Source organism: Gymnodraco acuticeps, unplaced genomic scaffold (genome assembly GCF_902827175.1).
Source record: "Gymnodraco acuticeps unplaced genomic scaffold, fGymAcu1.1, whole genome shotgun sequence".
Lineage (NCBI taxonomy): Eukaryota > Metazoa > Chordata > Actinopteri > Perciformes > Bathydraconidae > Gymnodraco > Gymnodraco acuticeps.
In genome coordinates this window covers 1,481,742-1,507,267 of record NW_022990271.1, presented here as the reverse complement: position 1 = coordinate 1,507,267, position 25,526 = coordinate 1,481,742, and the positions used below count along the sequence as shown (strand labels likewise).

At 40.5% G+C, this 25,526-nt stretch overlaps 1 protein-coding gene across 2 annotated transcripts in view; it reads right to left on the bottom strand.

The window, feature by feature from the left end:
• Positions 1-2,126: 2,126 nt before the first annotated feature.
• LOC117549252 (protein kinase C-binding protein NELL1-like) overlaps positions 2,127-25,526 on the bottom strand; it is a 350,120-nt gene continuing 326,720 nt past the window's right edge. For both annotated transcript variants that reach the window (XM_034220977.1, XM_034220978.1), the window contains 4 exons: positions 19,401-19,594; positions 9,229-9,405; positions 8,681-8,905; positions 2,127-6,937 (listed from right to left, as the gene is read on the bottom strand). In XM_034220977.1, the coding sequence (XP_034076868.1) occupies positions 6,887-6,937; positions 8,681-8,905; positions 9,229-9,405; positions 19,401-19,594 (647 nt within the window). In that variant the 3' untranslated portion in view covers positions 2,127-6,886. The remainder of the gene's footprint in view (positions 6,938-8,680; positions 8,906-9,228; positions 9,406-19,400; positions 19,595-25,526) is intronic.

Sequence of the window (25,526 nt, the reverse complement as noted above, 5' to 3'; positions counted from 1 at the left end):
CATGACTGATCATAGGTCAATAGTGGCGGCGTGATTCGCCTTGTCACTGGCTCAGCTGCACTCTTTAATTATACAGCCATTGATTGGTCAGGATGTCAATAACACATTTAAGCAGCTTAATCCTCAATGTATTACATTAGCAATATGCACATAGCTTATGAATTCATTCTCAGCCTGAGGTGGAGCAGTTGTATCTTTTGCCTCTTGTAGTTGAATGAAGCTGCCCGGGGTTTTTGTGAAATGTCAATAGAAATAGGAGAAATTGATTGATTTGACTGCTGGTGGCTAGGGGAAGCATTCGTGGAGGAGGGGGGCGGGTTGGGGGGACTGCAGAAGCTACTTTCTGTTTTGCTGAGCTGATGCCAAACTGCTAGCTCTATCTGCTGTCGCCACCCACCCCCCAAAGAAATCTATCAGGAAGAGTAAGATATCTCATCAAGTTAAACAGCTGATGGAAAAAGCTATTTGCAATTTTGTGCTGTTATGTCAGGAGTCAGGACATTCATGCAATTCTAGCTCTATCTTGCTTCTCCTCCCCCCTTTCCTCCCCCCTCGCATCTATACCGTAGATGAGAGTTGTTGCTGAGAGAGTCACTCCATCACCTCTGTGGCGACCTCAAAGGTTCCAGTCCATGAATGGTAAGCACCTTTGGGTGGAGTTGGTCCCGGCCGAGGGTAGCAGGAGCCGGGAAGGACAGGGAGCGCTGGGCCAACACTCAGGGTGACCGGCCAGAGAGTGGAGAGAACAACAGAGCACTTGCTTCACAGTTGATTGACAGTAGGTTAATTGACTGAACCATCACTAGAGAGCAGCCCCCCCAACCCTGTCTCTCCAGAGGCATCTCACTTCACCATCTCAGATGAAGACGTTCATACTGATCTGTGGGAGGCAAATGTTCATGGTAATGCACTGGGACTGATGACATAAAGGGAAATATTAGTATAATATTGAAAGTGTGTATTCTCTGGTGTGTTTTTAGATCTTATTTTACATTATTGTAGTTTCAATATATCTTGCTGAACTGGGACACTACATTCAATAGACAATAGAGTTGTGTGTGATGTTATAGTGTAGTCACAGGAATTATCATAATAGTAATACAATACAAGGTCAACATATTGAGTAGGACATGTTAATTGTTGCCTGGATTGTGTTTGATTGCAAAGTCAAAAAGAGGAGGTATTGGTTGGTTGGATGTACATTAAACAGAATATTTGAATCATCATGTATGACCTGCATTGTTAGGATGAGGCTACAAAAACCTTGAGTTATAGTAAAAAAGAAAGTGAAATGCTTTGATCAGCCAGTGCAAGATGCATAACCATACCCTGTTCCAAGTCTGTAAGCTCAACATTTTAGAATGAACAAATACATTGAACCCGGTGCAACATAGCCACACTCGCGGCAAACGTGTGGAGAATGTCTTCCTGTCAGTCTATAAAAAGGTTCAAACTGAAATGTATAAAGAAATATTAAACAGACTTAACACAGAAACCGATTTGTACAGACATTCCGTTTTCACAGAGGATGAACCTGCTGACTTTGGTGTTTACCTGATCCTTCTTCTTGGACCACCAGCATGACAACTCTGGAGTTATTGAATGTTCACAGAAAATCATGTTATTTATGTAGTTTAGAGTAACTTGCAGCTATTTTTGAACACCTCCATGTTTGTACTTAGTATAGTTTAAATATAGGTGCTTTTTGTGTGCAATGTAATAAATGCTGCAGGAAAATATGTTTCATGATGTGAAGCATGAACATTCTTTTCCTCCCACAATGTAGCTTCAGAAGTGTTTCTTTACTGGCTTCCTGTTAACAGCACAGCGGCGCTCTCTTAAACCATCAAAATAATGAACTTATCTGTACTGCTACGCAGCCTTTCATACATTTCCTGAGGGAAATAAAATAACAGCAGTATTGATAAAAGTAGAAACATGAAAGTAATTTCCACGACTCCATCCCAATGGTGGGATTGACTTTCATTTATGAGGCTTGGAAACATTGCTATCGTTTAAGCTGCCCGTGGATGGCGTGATGGCGAGCCATCTAAGCGTCTTTGACAGCTGCCATATACAGAATCTGTCCTGGCAGTCATCATCACACTCTGAAGCAAAAGACCAAATAAAGTAAACAACTAAAATATTTATTAACAGCAAACTCTTATCACGACACAGTCTTCAAGTCAAATGACACTTAACCCTTTGGGTACAATAAAGTTGGCCACTTTGATCTGGAGAATAAACAATGAACAGACCTGGAGGATTCTTCCGCCGTGTTCCTCTATCAAAAACATGAACATCTAGGATCTAGAAGGTCCAAAACTGCTTCTTTTAAAAAGTCAGACATTAAACACAATGGCTTGCTTTTTTTGTAGGAACTGAGTCAAGAACAACATTGTCATTTTCAATATTAGATTTTTTTTTACATGTGTACATAGTTCTATTTTCGGGCTCTTATTAAGACAGTTCAGTTCATACAGACATGTGTTGGAAAAATAAAAACGTGTGAAGTGAAGTCTGTCCGGGCTCTTCGTCCATTTGCAAAGAATCCTGGGACTGATGCTGGTCTACATCTGGAATTCAAAATTCTTCAGATCTGTCTGGGACACACTGATCAGAAATCTGTATACACAGGCGAGTCAAATACATAATGTTGTCTAATGTTGCCAAACGGTGAAAAGACATTAAACTATGACCAATTATAAAAGGGTTAAGGCAAGAATAGAAAAATAAAGAAATAGTAAAAACAATAGAAATGTTGCTTCTCTGTCATAATCGACATGCAACTCTCAAATCCTAAGAAGCTGTGGTAGTGAGAATTATTCACATAATCGTACTCTCTTTACAGAACCCTTCACTTTACACAGTATTTACAGCAAAACAGAGCCTATCCCACAAAAAGTAGTCACTGAAATTAACATGTTATTCATGAACACAATGATAATTAAAAAACTGTATAATTGTATCATATTGTTAGTATGTAAAAACATTTACACACAGACTTGCAAATAGTGTTGTACAGTAGTCATTATATTCCATATCAAATCAATCAACAGAGCAATCCAAAAACATCGTTTTCAGTGATCCTTTGTACAAATGTCTGCTTTTGATTGCTGTGTTGATGGGTACAGATTTAATTTACATCACTTGTTTTTCTTTTGTGCCACCGTACTCTGTGCACAGTTGACCTTTTTAGTTTTACAAGAGGCATAGTGACTTTGGAGGACAGTACAGGGAAGAATGCTCAAGTGAGACACAAACAGATGTGGTGGCAAACAAAGATGAGGATATTGTGTCTGAGGGGTCAGAGGGGCGGCACACCTCGCTGCATGCAACTGTCCCCTTCAGAGGTTCAACAACCAGCATCAACTTTCCCAAAGTTACAGCACACAGGGAGGACAAATATGTTCGAAACACGACCAGAAACAAAATCTAGTGTGACATTATCGTGTAAGTTTAGAACAGGGGAGACTTATTTTAAACTCCTAAGACCAAAGTCACCTAATCAATACATCAATGTGTTTCCCTTTACAGCTAGTGTAGGCATTGAAGACACAACTGAACTCACACTAGCGGTGAAAATGACAAGATCATTTCATTTAGATTGACTCTTTACCAGAGGAAATTATGTCAAGGGGTGAACTCAGAGGCATGAACTCAAATGCACAACTCAGACTCAGACTCGGGTGGTATTCAAAAATAAAGACTTTACTGGAATTAACACAGTAACAAAAACAAGAAACAAAAAATCACTCTTCCGAGGAAAAACTAAATGCAATAATCGTGATCATGAGAAAACAGGATACGACCACGGAGCAGGCTTGAACGTGGTCATGAATAAGAAACGAACTGGCACTGGACAGGTGGGGACTAACACAATATATACACAAGGTGAGGGGAACAGGTGGAAACAATCAGGGCGGGGTAAGCAATCACGAACACAGGAGACACATAGGGGCGGGGAGCATGGAGTTCTGAAACGAGAGGGAGAATAACTTTTCACAATAAGACAGAGGGCACAGAACAAAGGGACATGACAAAACTAATATAAAGAATAGACTTTCATCATAAGTTTCCGAGACATGACAAATTATTGTGATATTGAACCATAACATTCAAGAAGTGAGTCTGCAGAAGTGAGTCATTTCCTGCCTTTAGAGACCTATGGCATGCTCATATTTGAGTTTGTTTCTTGTCACTAATTTAAAAGGTGCTCTATATGCACTGTTTTTGGCTATGATAGAGTGATGTGGTAGCTAGTGGTTCACGTTAAGTTTTATAGTCACACAAACCACATGGCGAGGTGGGCACAGATGTGAGTTCCATGCCTACTGATAGATGTTGTCTTAAAAATGTCTCCAAGTTAGTGTGCTAGGATTCACAGTGTTCCTGACTTTGATACATCATTTTTCTTAAGAACTCCAGCCGGTTCGCTTTACATAGAAAATGATCTTTGATGAAAACAAATGAAGGTTTCATTTTCACTCTGAAGGATTATCTCAATCTGTGGAGGCAGTTTTTCATTCTGAGGCAGCATCTCCTGGAAGAGGAAGAAAAAGTCCTGATATCTACAACGCTGCTGTTATCAGGTAATCATTTCATGGTTGAAGCATAATTCATGGCCCCAACATGTAGTTCGCATTTCAAAGTTTGCTCTATTTTAACAAACTTTTGAGACAGCGTTGGAAATACCCCCTGGTTGTCTGTAGTGGAAGCAAAAAAACAGACAGTGATGGACACACAGGGTGATAACAACGACACTTGAGGGAAACGTTTTGAGACAAGCTTTTGGATAATGGAGAGAGGTGAGGACGGGGGGAACAACTGCAGCGTCAGAGCTGTGAAAGTGTGAAGTGCACCAGACTCTCCGGCCTTATTAAGCCTTGCCGTCTGTAAACAAATTCAACACTTGGTGACCTCCTGGCATACTCAAATCCAGGCCTGCTTGACATGGCTTTAATTACACCCACCCTCCTGCTCTTTCTCTTTTGGTATGTCTCTCTCTCTCTCTCTCTCTCTCTCTCTGCTACTCTCTGTGTGCGCCATCTGCTTCAGAGCTAAGTAGCCCAGGGAGACGCCAGAGAAGTCTGACCCACACGAGCTCTGAAGATTTTAACAATAGCTACGACTGCTGCTTCATCTAGCCTGCAGGGATCTTTTGTTCACCATTGAACTGCTTACACAGGCTTTTGATATCATAACTTGTTATGACTGGCAGTCAATCACATCAGAGAGGAGACTCTGAGGCTGAGGGACGGCAGCGTTAATGGCTCAACAGACAACAGCTATGGGTACCACTTTACAATAAGACTACCCTTATAAAGGGTTTACGAATAGTTTTTAATTCCTTTATTAATTAGGTTATGAACACTTTATAAATCATTAATAAGCTTTTATAAGACATGAGATAAACAGGGCAACTGTGACCGGTTGCTTGCCAAATAGTGAGCCCACATTTATCTGTACTGCTAACTAAGCCTTATTAGAAATGGTAGTAACTCATTAATAAATGGGAATGTGTTTTACACTTTACAAGTCTCCCTTTTGGCAGTTATAAATGTTAGTAACTCATAAATAAATGGTCATAAAAAGATGCCAAGAAACATCAAGATGGAAGGGGGGGAATCAACTCAGTGAACAACAAATACCAAGGATGTGGCTGATGAAGAAGACGAAGTAAGCAAAGTAGTCAATATAAGGCTTAGTCATCTTGCCAAATAGTGAGCCTGTGTTGATGTATGAAAACTATTTTATAACTGGTTTATAAATGGTTCTTAATGATTAATAAAGTGTTTACCACCTAATTCATAACCTATTTATAAACCCTTTATGAATCCTTTATAAGGGTAGTCTTATTGTAAAGTGGTACCCAGCTATGTCCTAATTCAGAGCCTGGATCTGATGGATGTGACTCACAAAGGCAGGACAATTAAAGTAACTGAAGGCTGGGGGTTGTTTGAAACAAACCACGGACACCCTCAGGTCTGCAATTACAGAGAGGGGCGAGACAGTGAATTCTACAAATGGGGCTAACAGTGAACACTTCCAGACAACCAAACATGAGACAAGAAAAAGCCTAAATGGTTTCTTAACAAGATTTGTTCCCATTTCCAACACTGAGACACTGCTTGATGGTCCGACAAGCACTTCACAATCAAATCACTGTGACACTTCAAGACTGCACCTGACATGATCTGCCTCACAGAGACCAAAACTAATGATGCGTCCTGGTGCTGCTTGTAAAAACTCAAAGTGCCAGTAACACGTAAAGAATTGAGAACTTCATTATTAAAAGGAAGCATTTCATACTATGGCCCTGATATTCATAGTGGCCTGAGTGTGAAACGCATCAGACAGAATCTGTACTTTTAGGGCAAATTACAGATGAGGTATTTTTCTAGCTTTCCCAAAGTTGTGATATCCTCATCAAACTATTTTCTGCTTCCCAGAAAACCATATCAAATGTGGGTGGATTACTTTTGTGTTACCACAATGATGAATGTTTTATGACAACTTCTACATTTTGCAACACGGACAGCCGGAACATCTCATAGTCTATTCTGTTTTGAATCCTTTCCCTTACGACAGCACTCTGATGCTCTGTTTTCAGATTTGAGACATGCTAAACACGCTTCCTTAAGACATTTAGTGAAATGGAAACAACACAAAGACACATACACAACACAGTGACTGTGTAGCTGTTTGTCGAGTCACGGCATAAAAGCACAGCCTTCACATCCCAGTCTTTCCAGTGCATGCTTGTATTTTCGGTGCAAACACTGGCATGCACAGGTGTGTGCGTGAGTCTGTTATATGAATCCAAAGGGAGCGTCATCAGATGGAGGTGGGGGCGTGGCAGTGAGAGGACAGGACGAGGAGAGCTTTAGTTGTTCTGAAGGCAGTCGAGATCCACCGAGCAGCAAACATTCCCATTCTGAGCGCCGCAGCATGAAAAGACAGGAAAGATAGAGGGTGTTAAATATACTGCAGAGTTTTATGATGTGCCCTAATGTTGCATGTCATAACACGATTCAGAGTCTGCCTGGCCATACAAATTTGAAATACTTAGACGCAATATAGAGGGAACTTGAAATGAAGTGTATAATTTAGTTTGAGGGTCAGTGCACACATTTTACAAAAGGAAAAACGTTATTAGTCATATCTACCCATTCAGTTTCATGATTATCTGCTATGGCTATGAGATATTCTTGAGCCTCCGAGCAGGGCGACATTTAGAACATTGAACAGTAGGGGTTTCCACAGAGATATTCCCAGTTGTCAATAACAGACCTCACTGCAGTGAAACATCTTTTATAGGAACTTTTTTACTTAGAAATAATCCCCAGAAATCAATATCTTAGAAGACTCTGTCGCATTAGACTCACTGTCACTGTCCTCATCACTTGCAGTGAGATATATTTAATATAAAACATTTCGAAGCACATCATTCAAATATATATATTTTTTTAAATGGCACCATTGGGCAATACAAATCTTAAATCAACATATATCTTGCACAAATAATGTTACATGTAGCTTAAAAGGCACATCATAAAGAAAGCTTCCTGCACAATCACATCATGGCAACATAGGCATACAATATTATAAACATGAAGCAATATGTAGCTCAAATGCATTCATCAGGCATAAAGCAGAAATCTGCCGTTCCAAGATTCTTAGCTGAACTGACCCTTAAAGGCAAGGCGAATAGCCAACTGACCGGGCTAATGGAGCCTGCGCCCTCTGACTATGGGGGGCTTCAGCTTTGGCTGAAAGCGCGGCCCCCCCACAGCTCAGAGGAAAATCTCTGTCTTTACTAACAGTGATGCAGCACACTGAGAGCAGAGTGGGTGATCCCAGGCCTGAGCTCCGACTGGAGCTGTTACCACTCGCTGTGACCCCAGCGTGAGCGAGCACACTACAGCGGCTGGTTAGAACTTTTTGTTAAGCTCAAAGAATTTGGCAAAAGTATAGAAAGTTTCATTTATGTTACCACTATACAAAAACACCTGCCATGTGGTATTAATGATGCTTTTGATTCACATAAAAATGGGCAGAGCTGAGGGAAAACAGATTATTTTTAAATGTGTAGGGAGATGATCTGAGTTATAGTGGCATGTTCCTGACACATTGATTTGCAAAATAAGTCATTTTAAGACTGAATATACTTTCATCATCTGTGCAAATCAAATCTAATTTGTTATCATCTTAAAAGAGAGACAAGCAGATGTTCTACCACACATAAACTCACTGTAGCACAGTTTCCAGCTTGAACACATTTTTACAGTACCAATAACCTATAATGCCTATATCATTATCCGTGTCATTGTAAAGGTACAGAGCAATTTTATAAATGACCTAATCTGAATAACGTTTAAGTAGCTGCATTCGATTTTTTTTGTACTACATGTACAGTTGCCTAGGTACAGGGTTGGAGGTATTTTAGATCCGTTGAAAACACTTTTCTCCTTAAGGGAAACTGAGCAAGAATTATTTCTAAAAATGACCAAGTAAATACATTTGAAGTTGTTGAGGACCCCCTTGAAAATGAGTTCTCGAGGGGTTTTCCTAATAAGGAATTTCCAACAATACAAATTGTTGTGATCTTTTAGTCGAACACTGAATTGTCGACACTAGTTGGACAAATAACGTCATTGTGGTTGTGGCTTTAACCTACCTTACACTCGCAGTTAGTACAGGGTGAGTTGGTCATATGCCATGTGTCCCCGCTCAGGCGGACGGCACCTGCGGGGTCCTGACACGTCTGCCGGATGTCGTACGACAGGTTGTCTGCCAGGCAGGGGTCTGTGACGCAGCGCGGGCAACACTCGCCCTCCGCCACCGCCGTGTACTCGCACATCAACACGGGGCAGACGAGAGGCCAGCTGTCCACCTCCCCCTCCTGAGTGAGGTAGAGAAAGACAAAGGTGGCACCAATGTTATTGTGTGTTGATTGTTTTGCTGTGACTCAGCTGATCAGGCAATTTCAGTTACAGCTCTCACACTGATTTGTTGCCACATCGCCAATTAGAGAGGTGATAATGATCAAAGCCTTCAGTGCATACATAATTAGAAGCAGAACGTGTGTTGAACAAAGCCCAGCTCTGAGCCTTGTGTTACAGATTCTTTGTTTTTTATGTCATCAGTTTATTCTCACAGACCACATTCAGGGATTCAATATGAACACACATGTTTGAGTGTGTGTATGTGTTCCTGTGAACTGACCATGCAGCGGCACTGCTGGCAGCCGTACTGCCAGGACGCTCCGCTGCGATAGAGTGTGCGTCCGCTCTGATCCAGACACTGGCTGCTGGGCCTGTTGTCACAGCCGGGACAGCAGAACAGGTCCTCCTCTGAGTCTCCACAGTCACAGGGTCTCCTTCTGCAGTACGTTTGCCCGTCCTGCGGGTCAGAGGGGAGTCACAGCATCAGGGGGACACACACTAAAGTCCTGATGGTAGCCTGACTCACTGCAAGTAGCTGACCTCACAGAAATAGCGCAAAAATGCAAATGTTATAGTTAGATTTAAATTTGGTGTAAATACTTGTCTTTAGCATCCTTTTTAATGCTAAATTGTTTCTTAAAAATGCTTATTTTTTATTATCATTATATATTTCATTTTTTTTCTACCTACTTTACAACCATTTTTTTTAGATTGCTTATGTTCGCACCACCAGATACCAAAGCAAATTCCTTGTATGTGTAAACGTACCTGGCAATAAACTTGATTCTGATTCTTTGCCTGATGTCCTTGGCTGAGAAGCGTTTCTGTATCTTTGAATAGGTAAGGGATATTTACCACAGACGTCATTGTTACCGCAGTTACATGGTGTTCGGGAAAACACCCATTACATTAATTGCTTCTTCAAAATAGAAACAAAAACCCATTTAGTTAATTTGCAACTTTCAGCTCACATGCTCATCAAAGAACTCTAATTTGTTAAATACTCAGTGTGTTATAAATACAAAGTCTAAATACAGACACTACCATTATTGGCTGAACGTTTAAGTGTCGAAAAGGAGTGAGCAACAATCACAACTATTTGACAATATCTGGGATATAAACCTAATGTGTATAGGCAACTTCATAGGGTCAATGAGAAGGCCAAACGTCAGCTATTTTGTGTGAAGCAGTATAGAGAACCATGGATGCTGACACCAGACAAAAAGAAAGCAGAAAGCAATACAATTGATAAGATCACAGTAAGCTCTGTTTATCTCTTGTAAAATGTCTAGTGTGGGGGGTGACACAGATGTTGTCACAAGTTTATTAACCCATGGGAACATTTATCTGCCGTTGCATCCCTGGCGGTTAACCCTGCCTTCAAGAGCTGTTGAGACTGAAAGATCCAGCAGTGTGGTAAAAGTGAAGGGTTTAAGGATTCCCTGAAGCCCTGAATGTCTTACCAGAGCCTTTTCATATTTGAAAAGACTATCATCCTGGAGAGAACACTGAATGTCCCATCAAACAAATCCAACACTTAGGAATATGATCACGGAGCATATCTAAAGCCTCTCTCAGATGCTTTTAGTGAGAGCTAGTTGAAGCAATTTTACGCTCCCAAAACACAATTTATGTATCAATTACTTCGCAATTGTTGAATTCTTGAGGAAAATGTGTTTTTATCACACTTGTTCATGGTGAATGAAGAATACAAAGGGAAATAATACATTGATAAATTGAAAGGCAAGCGTTGGACACATGTGGGAGTATTATGAATTACGAAAATGCATTTGTTTGTTAAGGACGTTGTGAGCATACGACTGAAAATAAATCTGACTTGTTCTCGTTGAATGCAGCCCCCAATTTGTTGTATCTTTCGTTTACAGTGGAGGTATGCGAAACATAATCCTTCATGACTTCAAGGTAACACAACACGGTGTGAGTATTTGATATACAACTGGGGATTTTGGTGGTGAAGTATTTCTTTGCACACTGGGTCATTTGGGCAGATATTTCAAGGCCAGCATATCTACGAAATGTTTTAATGTGTTGGCAGAAACTCTCAAATCACAGCATTTAATCAAAGCAGTGACTAAAGCATACATGAGCAAGAAGTTTGGAGTCTGGGCCAAATTGTCTGCCAGAGCTTTTCGAGACGCCCTGTCCCTGGCTCTGCGTCTCTACGTCTCTACCCAGAGAACTTTATGATCCATTTTACTCACCACAGCCAGCACTGTCTGGCCCTGGTGTGAGATCGTTATGGAGAAGTAAAAATGTTATAAATAAAATGGCTATTAGAAATGTATTGGAGCCATAAAATCATTCCACATACTATTAAAAGGGCAATACAGAGCCAATGTTTTATCGATGCATATTGTCCTGCTACAGTAGCCGCTCAGTCCCAGGGCAGCCTGATGGCCTTCGTCTTTACAGTTAAGGCCCTTTACTGCAACTTTTACCGTGCCGGCAAGGCGAATGAAGGCAAACTATTCATTTTAATGACAGGAATAAGACCAGGCGTGAATGCTAAAGCTGCACTGTTGTGCCAACCAAAGCAACATCATTGCAGTTTTAAGTGTCGGCTTTATTGACAACAACTTTATGATCACAGATGACATTCTCTTTAAAAATGTAAAATATGACATGTTTACAACAAAGTCATCACATGAGGTATTTCTATCGACTCTTTTATTTCTGCAGGTAATTTGATTCAAGCAAAAACTTTCTTAAATAAAATGTAAGCAATTGCTCCTTGTTAAGGCACATTTTGTAATTCATAACTCAACTTGTCCTTTTATTTTCCCCTGAATAAATTGTTAGTTAGTTTGGGAATTTGTTTTGCCATTAAGTTTCAATCTTTAAAGGCAAGGCAAGGCAAGGCAAGGCAAGGCAAGGCAAGGCAAGGCAAGGCAAGGCAAGGCAAGGCAAGGCAAGGCAAGGCAAGGCAAGGCAAGGCAAGGCAAGGCAAGGCAAGGCAAGGCAAGGCAAGGCAAGGCAAGGCAAGGCAAGGCAAGGCAAGGCAAGGCAAGTTTATTTATATAGCACTTTTCAACACAAGGCAATTCAAAGTGCTTTACAAAAAATGAAAGAGATTAAGAAAATGGCATTTAAAATCAGTCATTAAAAAGAAAAGCTAATAAAATAAACATTAAAAGAAAAAATACATGGATAAAAGTTACAGTGCTGTCAATTAAACATTAAAAGAAAAAAGTACATGGATAAAAGTTACAGTGCAGTCTAAGATATGAATAGTTCAATTAAAAGCAGCGACAAAAAGAAAAGTCTTTAGTCTGGATTTAAAAGTAGTCAGAGTTGCAGCGGACCTGCAGGTTTCTGGGAGTTTGTTCCAGATATTTGGAGCATAATAACTGAACGCTGCTTTACCATGTTTAGTTCTGACTCTGGGGACAGAAAGCTGACCAGTCCCTGAAGACCTGAGAGATCTGGATGGTTCATAATTTAGCAGGAGGTCAGAAATGTATTTTGGGCCTAAACCATTCAGTGCTTTATAAACCAGCAGCAGTATTTTGAAATCTATTCTGTGACACACAGGAAGCCAGTGTAAAGACTTCAGAACAGGAGTGATGTGATCCACTTTCTTAGTGTTAGTGAGGACTCGAGCAGCAGCGTTCTGAATTAGCTGCAGCTTCCTAATAGATTTTTTAGTGAGACCTGTGAAGACACCATTGCAGTAGTCGAGTCTACTGAAGATAAAAGCATGGACAAGTTTTTCCAAATCCTGCTGTGACATTAGTCTTTTAATCCTAGATATATTCTTTAGGTGATAGTAGGCTGATTTAGTAACAGTTTTAATGTGACTGTTGAAACTCAGGTCAGAGTCCATGACTACACCTAGATTTCTGGCTTTATCTGTTGTTTTGAACATTGCACACTGAAGCTCAGCGCTAACTTTTATACGTTCTGCCTTGGCTCCAAAAACCATTACCTCAGTTTTATCTTTGTTTAATTGGAGAAAGTTCTGACACATCCAGTCATTGATTTGTTCAATGCACTTACTCAGTGTTTGAATTGGAGCATAGTCTCCTGGTGAAATTGTTACGTAAATTTGTGTGTCATCTGCATAGCTATGGTAACTTATTTTGTTGTTCTTCATTATCTGAGCCAGTGGTAGCATGTAGATGTTAAAGAGAAGAGGCCCCAAGATGGAGCCTTGAGGAACCCCACATGTCATATTTGTCAACTCAGATGTGTATTTACCTATAGAAACAAAGTTGTTTCTGTCCTTTAAGTAGGATTCAAACCAATTCAGAACTGTTTCCGAAAGTCCCACCCAGTTCTCCAGTCGGTCTAGTAATATGCTGTGGTCAACAGTGTCAAACGCAGCACTGAGATCTAATAATACTAACACTGAAGTTCTGCCACTGTCTGTGTTTAAGTGGATGTCATTAAAGACCTTTACAAGAGCAGTCTCAGTGCTGTGGTTTGGACGAAAGCCTGACTGGAACACATCAAAACAGTCATTTAAATGCAAGAAATTACTCAACTGTTGAAAAACAACTTTTTCAATGATTTTACCTAGAAATGGGAGGTTTGATATGGGCCTGTAATTGTTCATTACTGAAGCATCTAGATTATTCTTTTTTAAGAGCGGTTTAATGACTGCAGTTTTCAGGGCCTGTGGAAAAATACCTGAGTGAAGAGATTTGTTTACTATATGAAGTAGATCTGAGGCCATGCAAGGCAAAACATCTTTGAAAAATCCTGTTGGAATAATATCAAGGCAGCAGGAGGAGGATTTCAGAAGTTGAATAATGTCCTCTAGGTTTTTATCATTAATCTGATGGAATTGTGTCATGATGTCTGAATTGATGTTAAGTGGAGATAGGGACAACACATTTACTGTTCCTGATGCAGAGGCACTGACTGCTTGTCTGATTTTCTGAATTTTGTCAGTGAAAAAGGAGGCAAAATCATTGCACGCCCTGGTGGATAGAAATTCAGAGGCTACTGACACTGGGGGGTTAGTTAGTCTGTCGACGGTAGCAAACAAGGCACGTGCGTTGTTTTTGTTTTTGGTAATGATGTCAGAGAAGAACGATTGTCGTGCGTTTTTCAATTCCAAATTATAGAGGCCAAGTCTCTCTTTATAGATTTCAAAGTGAACCTGGAGATTTGTTTTTCGCCACCTGCGTTCAGCTTTTCGACATTCTCTTTTTTCTGTTTTCACGCTCATGGCCTTTCTCCATGGAGATATTTTCTTGCCAGACACTTCCTTTACCTTAGTTGGAGCAATGGCATCTATAACATTTTTAATTTTTGAATTAAAATGATCTACTAGCTCATTTACTGAGATGTTGGCAGGGGCAAGTGTGGAAGAGAAATTCTGAGTAAACATTTCCCTAGTGTTTTCAGTTAAATATCGCTTTGTGGTTACCTCTTTTTGAACATTTTTGTGAACAGAAATAGAGCTCTCAAAGAAAACACAGGAATGGTCAGAGAGTGCAACATCAGTCACCACAACCTTAGAGATATTCAGACCCTTTGAGATAATTAAGTCCAGAGTGTGCCCCTTATTGTGCGTGGGCTCCGTCACATGCTGAGTCAGTCCATAGCTATCAAGAACACAAAACAGTTCTTTAGCCCCTCTGTCCTGGGGGTTGTCAACATGGATGTTAAAATCACCAACAATGACTAGACGGTCAAAGTCAATACACACTATAGACAGCAGTTCAGTAAAGTCATCAAAAAAGCTTGCACAGTATTTGGGTGGTCTATAGATATTTAGGAACAGAGCTCGAGAGGAGCATTTCAGCCGGAGGGCCACATATTCAAAAGAATCAAAGTTTCCATAAGATGTCTTCCTGCATTGAAGGGCATCATTGAACAGAATAGCAACTCCACCCCCTTTCTTATGCATTCTTTCCTGACTCATAAAACTGAAGTTGGGAGGGGTTGATTCGATAAGAACAGCTGCACTGTTATTTTGTTCAATCCAAGTTTCTGTTAAAAACATAAAATCGAGATTGTGCTCAGTGATAAAATCATTGATTAAAAATGTTTTTCCTGCTAAAGACCTGACATTTAATAAAGCTAGTTTAAGTTTGTTAAACACACTATCAGTCATGTTTTTTGTAACAAGCTGTGGCTGACATGCAATCACTGCTAAATTAGATACACTCACACAAACGTTTGAGCGCTTCCTGTTTCTATGATTCACCGCTCTTAATCTATTACCTATCAACACAGATATCGGCAAAGCTACTGGCAGGCAGGGCCCCGACATGTCCTTGAAAGAGTTGAGAGTGCCATACGCCCTTGAGCCTGGACCCATCACATATCAGTAAGAGTTTGTTGTGTTTTGTACACACACATCCTTATCAGGCTTCGGAGACTGCAGAAGCCCCCTCGAAGGGAGGGGAGGTGGTCGACGTAGGCACGGTGATGGAGACGGGCTAGATGGTGCGGGGGTAGAGGACATGCTGCCAGGGGGGGGAGGTGGTTGACGTAGGCGCGGTGATGAGGACGGGGGAGATGGTGCGCGTCTCCGCGGTGATTTTGGTGGGCGTCGTTGAGGAGCGGGGGTAAAGGACATGGTGCCAGCCCTGCGTATCGCCTTCGTTTGGTCTTTGAACTCCAGGAAGGAATCGGTGCCAACCCTCTGTATCTCCTTTGTGTGTTCATCGATCTCCAGGAGGGTGGGCGAGGGTGAAAGGGTGAACGGAGTATCCTCAAAGGCGTTGACAGGGGGGGGGGGCAGTGGAGACTCCTCCATGTGTCTCATATGTCTCCCATAATCAGAACATTCCTCAGGCGGGTGCAGTGATAATTCTTCAGGGTTTTCTGCGTGATGTGTTGTGTCTTTCTCGTGTTTTGATTCCTCCTGCCGCTTGTCCTTGGCAGAGGGAACAGATTGATGACGCAGGCAGTTGAATATGTTAGAGATAAACAATTTCACTCCTGACTTGTTCAGGCAAACTCCATTTGCCTTGAAAAGATGTCTGCGATCCCAGAAAAAGTTAAAATTGTCAATAAAATGAACAGAATGGTCAGTACAGGCCGTTGAAAGCCAGGTGTTCAGTGCAAACAATCTGCTGAATCTCTCCACTCCTCTTCTGACTGGCGGTAGAGGGCCACTGATGAACACCTCTGCATTTAGAGAGCTGGCAGTTTCCAACAAACATTTAAAGTCTTCTTTCAGCACTTCTGACTGTTGTTTCACAACATCATTTGTTCCAATGTGCAGTACCACATTCTTCACAGTCGGATGTTCAGCCCCAATATGCAGGATCTTCTCAGCCAAGTCAGAGACCACATCCTTGGGAAAACAGAGTACTTTGGTGTTGTTCTTACTACACAGACCTTTTACATCTCTTACAGCAGAGTCACCCACAATCAGAGTTTCAGGCCCAGTCGTTAGCTTTCCCTCTAGCCTTTTACTTTTAGAGTAGCTATTGGTCCTTACCCTGCTGCGTGAAGAGGACAGGTTATCCAGGTCATCAGATCTCCGGTTCTCGGTCAGCGGAGCGTATCTGTTCTGGATTGGCACACTTGGTGGTTTAGGAGGATTGTTTGTAATTCTCCCTTTAGCAGCTGTCCACGGCTGTTTCCTAGTATGAATAGGGGTTGAAGAGGCGCTCTTCCTGGGTGATAACAATGCAGGCCAGCCGGTCGCATCACAGATTTCGGAGCTCTGGGCTCTGCCTGTTATCCGTCCTCCCAAAACCCATGGAAGTGATTTACTCTTAGGCTTTGCACCCAGAGAGTTCCAGGGAGGACTACCACTTGTAGATTTATTACCCGGTACACAGCCCTCCTGTTCCTTGGAATCTTTGTAGCTGCTAACTAGCTGTGAGTTAGCATACCCTTCTCCATTACTTAGCAACACTGGTAAAGTCGTGTCATTCCCACGACATAGTCCATTCACTTCCACGTTAACTTCCAACCGTTGCATTTTCATTTCCAACACAGCCATCTTCTGTATAAGTTTCTGGAAGTCATCTGTAGAGAACGGAGGCATTTTGCTACCAACTAGCTTAAGCTAAATAGCAGTAGCCTACCAGGCTTTAGCTGTTGCTAGGCCACGCTATTGTAAGACTGACGTCGTCGTAAAAATGTTGAAATATGGCTGAAACCCTCCGTCTATTTACGAAGATGAACTGTCCCAGTGATAAGTTAATGTCCAGGAGCCGCTGCTCGAAGTTTTCAGAGAATAAGAATAGGAAAATCAGCATAAAAAGTAAGCAGAGGCAAGAGCAAGCAGAAAAGCGTCTGCACTGTAAGAAAGATAAGCAAGTAGCCGTAAAGGTCACCTATTACGCAAAATCCACTTTTTCATGTCTTTTATACATAAACATGTGTCCCCTCTGTTTAAAGAGATTCTGAAAGTTTCAGGAAAAAAGATTCACTCTCTTTTTGTCCTGATCCATTTCTATAAAAACCTGTCTGAAAATGAGCTCATCAGATTTTGGCCACTTTATGATGTCACAACGATTTTGTGGCTTGTGTAACCATTAGTCAATCACCAACCAAGGTAACCCCCCCCCCCCCCCCACCTTATCACCTGAATCTCCTCCTAGAGCACCATTGTGTTCTTTGTAACCCAAGATCTCTCAGAGGGGCGTGGGGAGGGGCTCCTTATTTTCATCTAAAGTAACAGACTTTCAGCACTTTGTGATTTGTGATTATGGGATGCTACAATGGGTGATCTGCTTGTTATTTCGAGCCAAACACTTCAGAGACATGTTTTGTATATATCTGAGACCTATACTATATTGATGAAAAACTGTGTAATAGGGGACCTTTAATGTCATGTGTTGGAGTGTTTCTATAAACTATGTTCTGCTCTCCCTACTGTCATTCCTCAGATGCACATGCTTACAAATCCACAAATGTCAATTATTCCTAACAAATCAAACCTGCTTTCATGGGCAAACACCAATCCGATCGACAGTTTTCTTGTGAATCACCAAATAGACTGTACTTTGTGACCCTGATTACCCCTTTCTATCTCTTTCACAAACCACAGTAGCTCAACCTCAGTGTATCTTTACACGCTGGGTCTATTTAGTCTGGAACAGCTCTTGGGTATTTATTTACCATATAATTCCCTTGTGAAAAGCAGGTAAATAAACATAACTACATGGCAAATTATGTATATCAATAGATGAGGACTGAAATGTCATAACTCATGATACACAAGTATGATAATCTATGTTCATATGAAATGGCAGGCTGGTAAATGTTCCATTTAGTCATTGAAGCATCATCCATCATTTTATACCAAATAACCCTCTGTCTCTGTTTCCTATTAATCTCAATCACCAAGCCTCACCTTCCCAAAGACAAACCTGATCAATATCTAACTTTCCTGCTGCCACACCATGCCACATTTAGTCGAATGCAATGACAAACAGATGGAAGCAATGAGGTGCTTTTTCACCTGGGGCTTAATTTGGTCTCGGGATGTAAAGTTGTTCAAAATATCTAATATGTTATGTGTTTGTTTCAAAACCATGCCTCCAATTATTAAACCCCAATCATGTACATTCGGTAAAGTTGGACCTGAGAAATGATTCTGATTTATAAGCAACTTGGGTCATTTGTTGGTAGTTTTGGCAGCCCCTTCTAACACTTGTGATATCTTTGTTTTCTCTATGTTAATTGCTGAGCTCTGGGAAGAATGCAACATGACAAGGAAGTCTAACGTCTAGGAAATATGGGCATTCACACAATCATACCGTTTTTGGTCAAACCTATTTGCAAGAAAAAACTAAGGAGCAGAATAAAGTGATTTTCAAATATGTCTGTTGCAAAAATAGTTCCCGGTTAAAATGTGTCTTCATTTGCTCACTGCAAATCGATTTCCTGCATTATTGCATCTGAAATGACTTGCAGCCTTTCTTCTAAGTTTATCTGGTTAAAAGTTAGACTGTTTATCACCAATAACTAACCTATAAAACATTGTTGAAGTGATGTAACCTGTTTCTGATTCTGATTTCTGATTCCGACCTTGCTTTGTTTCCAGACCTACATTACTTTGGTTGGTCCAGTGATATCATAACACCAAACCATCCATACAACAACACCAAAACAAGTTGCCTAAAGTAACCTTCCAGTGAAGAAAACTGTTTTAGATGCAGAAAAAAGGCAAGAAAACTAGCCATGATAAAGAAAAAGAAAAGAAGAAGATTGATGGGTGCTCCATATTTCTTACCAGCCCAGTTCCCTCTTAGCTCTATTTCCCTTTATATAATCATTCATCTCTTTATTGTTTATTCATCTAACTCTTCAAAAAGTTATATTCTCTGCATAAAAGTTAGTCTGGAACATTCTCAAAATGGCAAATTCATCAGTATGTCAGTCTGTTTTTGTTGTCGTACACCTTGAGGGTCTGGAGTTGGAAATGTAAACGGAGAAATTACAACCTTTCTCCTTGATTGGAGCAAGAGTCCAAGAGTAAGGAATGTGTGTGTTTGTGTAATTCTTCGGTACCTTGCAGGAGCATTTAGCACAGCGGTCAAAGCTGGGTTTCCAATCCTCTCCGTTGCGTCTGATTCCTTCTTCCTCTGTGCAGTCGCCACTGCAGCCCGGACCAGACGTACACACACAGTCGTAGCCTCCCGGGAGGTTCACACACACACTGTCATTCCAGCAGGTGTGTGTCTGCAAACGGCACTCATCAATGTCTGGAAGAAAAAGAGTAGGCTTTGGTATATGCTTAACAGTCCCATTCTTCAGCTTTAAAGCAACATACAGGACAAGATACATTTAGCTTTTCCACATTAAAAAAGAAGCAAAGGATTTAACACCTCCATTTTTTACATTCATGTTTTAAATGTTCATGCAAGTCAGGACGTTGTAGTGTATTCCATTGTTTTTAGTTGTCTTTCTAGAAAAATACCTCCATTGATTTGAAAATACAAAACAGGTTGTGAAATTAAACATAAAAAGGGATGGATATTGCAGCCCAATAGTTTTTTTGCAACTGATGATAAATGTATTGTGGTGTGAGCTATTTCCTATTAAGTCTAAAATTGTTGATTGCTGTACTAGGAAAACACAGTATTTTACATGTAAAATGTCTGTTTGATATCTGTGCGAAAATGAAAAAAAAAAAGAAGAAAATTGTTGATTGCAACATTGGAGTACTGCAGATGTTTGTATTTCTCTAGCTCAAATAGGGCCCGAAATTATGGCCAAGCGCTGCGCTCAAAGTTCAAATTATTTCCACTTTGACCTTGTTTACCACAGACATTTTGCCGTTCAACCAATAAGAAGAAAGCTGTGTGTAGCGCCTGAATTTAGCAGGGGACCTAAACATAGGTGCAAGACTAACAAGCTGTTTTCACATCTGGCAGTGAGCAAAGAGCAAAGGCCTGTGAGTGCAGCTTGAGGGTTTGAAGAAGACACACTAAAATAGTATGGAAGAACCAATAAGCAAAATGCTGTAAATACACATATGACTTGCATGTATAACTTTTTCACACAATATACTAAACAAATTGCCTGTCAAATATAGATGGTTTGAATCATACTGGATTAGTTATCCCTGGCAATATATTTTTGGAGAAATGGACATTTGTCATTTAGCAGAACGCAAATGCAGCACAAGATGAAACTAGCTATGCCCAGGGAAAAGGGAACTTTGTAAAGTCTGTGGGGCACATTTACTTTTAATTACACTGTCCTCACATAATGAAGCCCTGCAGGTATCACGTTTAACATTTGTTATATTTGTATTGTGAACAAACTAATATTTTCGCCCTCGAGCCATGCCTTCAAATTAATTGCATTCAGTTGTTGGTAGAAGCAGAAATGACTGGTTGCTGTGGTCAGTTATCCGCTCCAGTGATAACCGCAGCTTTGCGGTATGATGCACTGCAAAATAGACATTACATTACATGTCACTTTTATCCAAAGCAACTTACATACGTTCAGTACTGTGGACAATCCCCATAGGAGCAATTTGGGGTGTCTTACCCAGGGACACAACAACATGCTGACTGCAGTGGGACTCGAACTTGCTACCCGTTGATTTGAAGTTCAGCGCACTATTCCACTGAGCCACAGCCTCCCCAAGACTATAAGCAGTTGAGATTTGTGGATATACTGTGTATAGTTACACTTTTGCTATTAATCACATTACATTGTCTGTCATGCACATGTTTAACGTCATCCAAACACGTCATTGCATTATCATTTGACAAGAAATAAAACAGTTTTATCACTTTTCCTCTCTTCAAACTAATCGAAACAACATGAGCAGAGGGGACAGATGGCATCTTCTTTGCTAAAGACTGTGCCGAAAGTCTCTCTCTAACTTTCATGAAGCCATGATATTTTACTCTCTTTGTCCTCACTAAATGTTAGAGGAAAAGAAGAAAATTCATTCGACATTAGCTCTGCTCTCCCCTGCCTGCACCTGCTGCCTACAGACATCGATCACACCCCCCGACCCTGACAGCAGGCCACTGGTGTAGCATGAACAAAGGCCCCGAGTAGAAAACCGAAAGCTTATTTTAAAAAGGATTGGAAATTATGTTTTTTGTGCAGTTTCACTCCAAGCACACAGTGTGAGCAACAGCGTCAACAAGCCCATTTATTTTGTACACTGTTAAGTGAGATGGAAAACTGTTGGGACGGAAAAATATTTATTTCCACACCTCCCGGTTTCCCTGCCGATACAGTGCATTTAGGTTTTACTGTATAGCACAACATTGCATGGTAGCAAGTAAAGGACATAAACAGACTGGACTCAACTATAATGTGTCTATAGCTTTACTTTGTCACTGTTGTATTTTGAGCTGTTTTAAAATATTATTTTTCAAAAACTGTCCGATTTCACGCTCTGTCTGAAACGCTGAATCTCTGGTCCAGTCTGCCAAATCCTTCCTCTTGAAAAAACTCATACTTCGGTTAACTAGCGAGAAGAAGATGATACTCCTTTGCAAAAGTAGTTATAAAGTACTGAGATGTGGGGCTTAGTAGATTTTAAAGTTTGTGATTCTTACAGATATAGACCAAACCAATAGACAGTAGCCTCAACCCCAAGAACAAATTCAAAAAGCTTGGTAGCTGAATTCGTAAACAACTTGTTTAAACAATGTAATGTTATGGAGGGAAAACCCAAGGCAGTAAAGACATGACTTGAACTGACGGACACATAAAACTGTTAAGAGCCTCTGGCAATGACTGCCCACACTGTAAACACCACACCACACAACATAAACTTTAACCAACAATTTGCATCCCCATCACCAGCCAGTCAGACATGCTGTTCCTCCGCTGGTGAAGGATTAATGCTCTTCATGCTACATTCACCACATTCAGCCACAAGCTGCTGCTCGCAGATGAAGCGTACTCTTACATGTAGTGTGTGAAAGACAGTCTAACAACCACAAAGCCCTTCGGCGAAACCAGCTGAGCACAGCCAAGCAAATAAAGAAAATGACACACACACCTAAATGTACGGTTACACATGCGAGCACTAATCCTTATTCACACAGGCATAGATACACACTCCACAAATAAATCCCTGTGACAGATGTCGGTAATTAGAAGGCAACCGAAAGCTCAGTATTTGAGTATTTAAATCATAGTTCTTTGGTATATCTCTAGGCAGCCCATATGGAAAGGTCATGTATATGACAGCGAGAGAGAAAATGATGCACGCACGCTGTCGTGCTGCGAGACAGTGGGGGGGGGGGGGGGGTTTATGGTGTATTATCCTCATCTTTATGCACAATCTGTTTATTAAAGCCACCTGTCTCTCCCTAAGGCATTAGACATAATAAACGTGTTTTGAGATGCAGCCCATGCAGCGCTCAGTCAAAGTAATGAAGGAAAAAGGACTGCTGCTTTCAGCTCATCTGCTCTTCAACACAACAGTATGCAGAGCAACACAACGCAACATGATAAGGGGAATGCATTGCGGCATAGAACTATCCTGAATAAAAACGTAGGCTCTGGGGTATTCTCAGTTGGGAGCAATTGAGAGCGCTTTGGAGCATGATTTCCAGTCAGCTGTTTAACTTTAGCACCAAGCTAGCTTCTTCCTATTTTGGTGGCACCATAGGAAAACAACGGCACAGTGAGCACGTATTATATTTTACATCCACCTTCTGTATATCACTGCAATCTCTCAACCTGTCTTTCTTTTATCTGTATTTAAAAAAAATACATCTTTTAAATCTGCTTTTTATAAACCACACCTCCAAAAGAGAAGATGGTGCTTTATTCATTGTCACTGGATTCATCTACAAATATAACACATTCTAAATGACAATGTTCTTTTACAACCTTATATCATTAATATCTTCTTTCTAGAATCAGCTACAGAATTCAGTCTGCTCTGTAGTAACGACCTGTCTATACTCGCTGTGGCACCTTTTCCTCGCATGTCTTGTCACGATGCTGACGGTTGAACAGCGAAGATATAGGGCTAATGGGAAATGGTGTTTGTTAAAGCCTGCTGAAACAGGAATTAAGTCATAAACAACACCATTTGATTTGAGTTTTTTATTATTTGTAGCTGTCATCCTTAATCCAGACATTTGGAGTTAACCACATACTGTGACTACGATCACTTTGAGTACATTTTTTTAGATTTAACCATGTTTTCATTTGTAAAAAATCTCAATGTGCTTTTAATTAAGTGATCTTATTTCCGGTTTAAATTTGGTGTGAGATTTTTACCACTTATTTGAACCCATTGACTATGCTTCTTATGTGTAAAAATGCATTAAACATGTGGAGGATCAAAACAAAAACTGGAAGCACGGATATTGTGTTCAACATAAAGGTATAACCCAAAGTGGAAGAGCGCATTTCATCACAGATAAAAGACTCTTTTAGATTCATGTGTCACCCAGTGGGAATCCTAAAGAGCAGCACACCAAGTTGCTCCTTGTGCCTAACATGAATGATCAGCTACACTAGCACACAGTGCTCTGTTCATTAGACAAAAACCCAGCACATCCTTTAAGTGGAAGGCCCATTTCACAGCACAAACATTCACCAACTCTGAATAATTCCCACATTTGCTGTGGCGGCAAAACACTGGATATAATAAATTGTCTTCAGAAACTCATTACCCTTAACAGGTTTTGTGTTTTTCAGAAAATAGTGTGTGAAAGTGATGCTTTGTGGATGTTAATTTGCATCTGAAAGTTAAACTAAGGAAACAAAGCCAATTTTGTGCACCACTATACATCACACGGACAAAGACACTGCTTTGACAAAACATTATCCTCCTCCATCTGCCCACTAACTCTCGCCCTTCCTGCTTTCTACTGTTCACAAACTGTAGGCCAACATGCAACCGCTGATACAGTTAACTGGCTGACGCTGCTTCTCTCTATTTTGATCCGTCTCTCTTATTACCAAATGCTACTTTCTGTTTGGTTGACTCATGAGAGTGGGTTGGAGGGATATTGTGGAGGGGAAACATCCTGGTAAATTGTCATTCGTACTTATTTCCCCTGCTGGCTGCCAGCTTAATACTGCAAAGTGGGGGGAGAAAAGGTTGGGGTTTCACTGTCACAACTTCAAGCACTTTTCTGGTTAATATGTGACACACACAATATGACACACTTGTATCAATTTATGCTGTAACGTCTTTAAAAGCAATGTGGTTAATGGCATCTCTCAATGACTTGCTCATAAATGCTTTCACTCATTACATAGTAAATGCATATTTCCTGTCATGTATGCTTTTGGTCTCAGTGTTAATGTCCAATTAGACTTCTGACTGATAAGTGAGGTCTTCATTTGAGTCATTTGCTGTCTATTTGTTTATGTAATTACAACATATTTTAAATCATTCTGATTGGAAACTTCTTTGTAGAAAAACAAACAATGTGAACAAATGCTTTGGTCTTAGCTGTCTGCACACACTTTCAATGTACACACAAGCATTGGCCTGGTGCAATGGAAACACAGTAATCATAATGTTCTTGAATCATGAGACTTAAACGACCCTTACGTTTACATTGGACCTGACCAAAAAGAAGTTTCAAATTGTCCATGGACTCTTCTCAGACCATTATCGCAGCATAATCCTCTCTGCCGTTGATTTGTGTGTTTAATATGTTCCAAACGTCCAATGCTTTGCCAAACATTTGCTAAATACGCAACTTCTGGAGGAGCTTAAGAGCCATAATGTGACACAAAAGTAGTACAGTTAGGAAATGACTGACCACAAATGGCAGGAATTTGGATTTACTTCAGAAATAATTGTTGAAACTTTATTTCACCATCGCTCGCAGGATGGATTCAACTACAAGGGCTGAGTTTTTGACACCCTGCAGATTGATGTTTTTCCTTTGATATAACCAATAAGTGAAATAACTATTTAAACTTCTATCTGTGATACTCAAGATGTTAGCATTGTGACATTTAAATTATTTTTGCCATGTTTTTTCAACACTGACAGAAGAGAATAAGAGTTGTTTTGAATGTGCACAGTCATTCCATCAGCAGGACCCAAGTGTTATTTGAACAAGTTCAAACAGATCATGGGGACAAGATTGGTTTCTTAACTCATCGTTTGATGTAGACATGAACTCCATCATTTTTACATTATCGAATTATAAAACGATAAATAGACCCAAACGATTC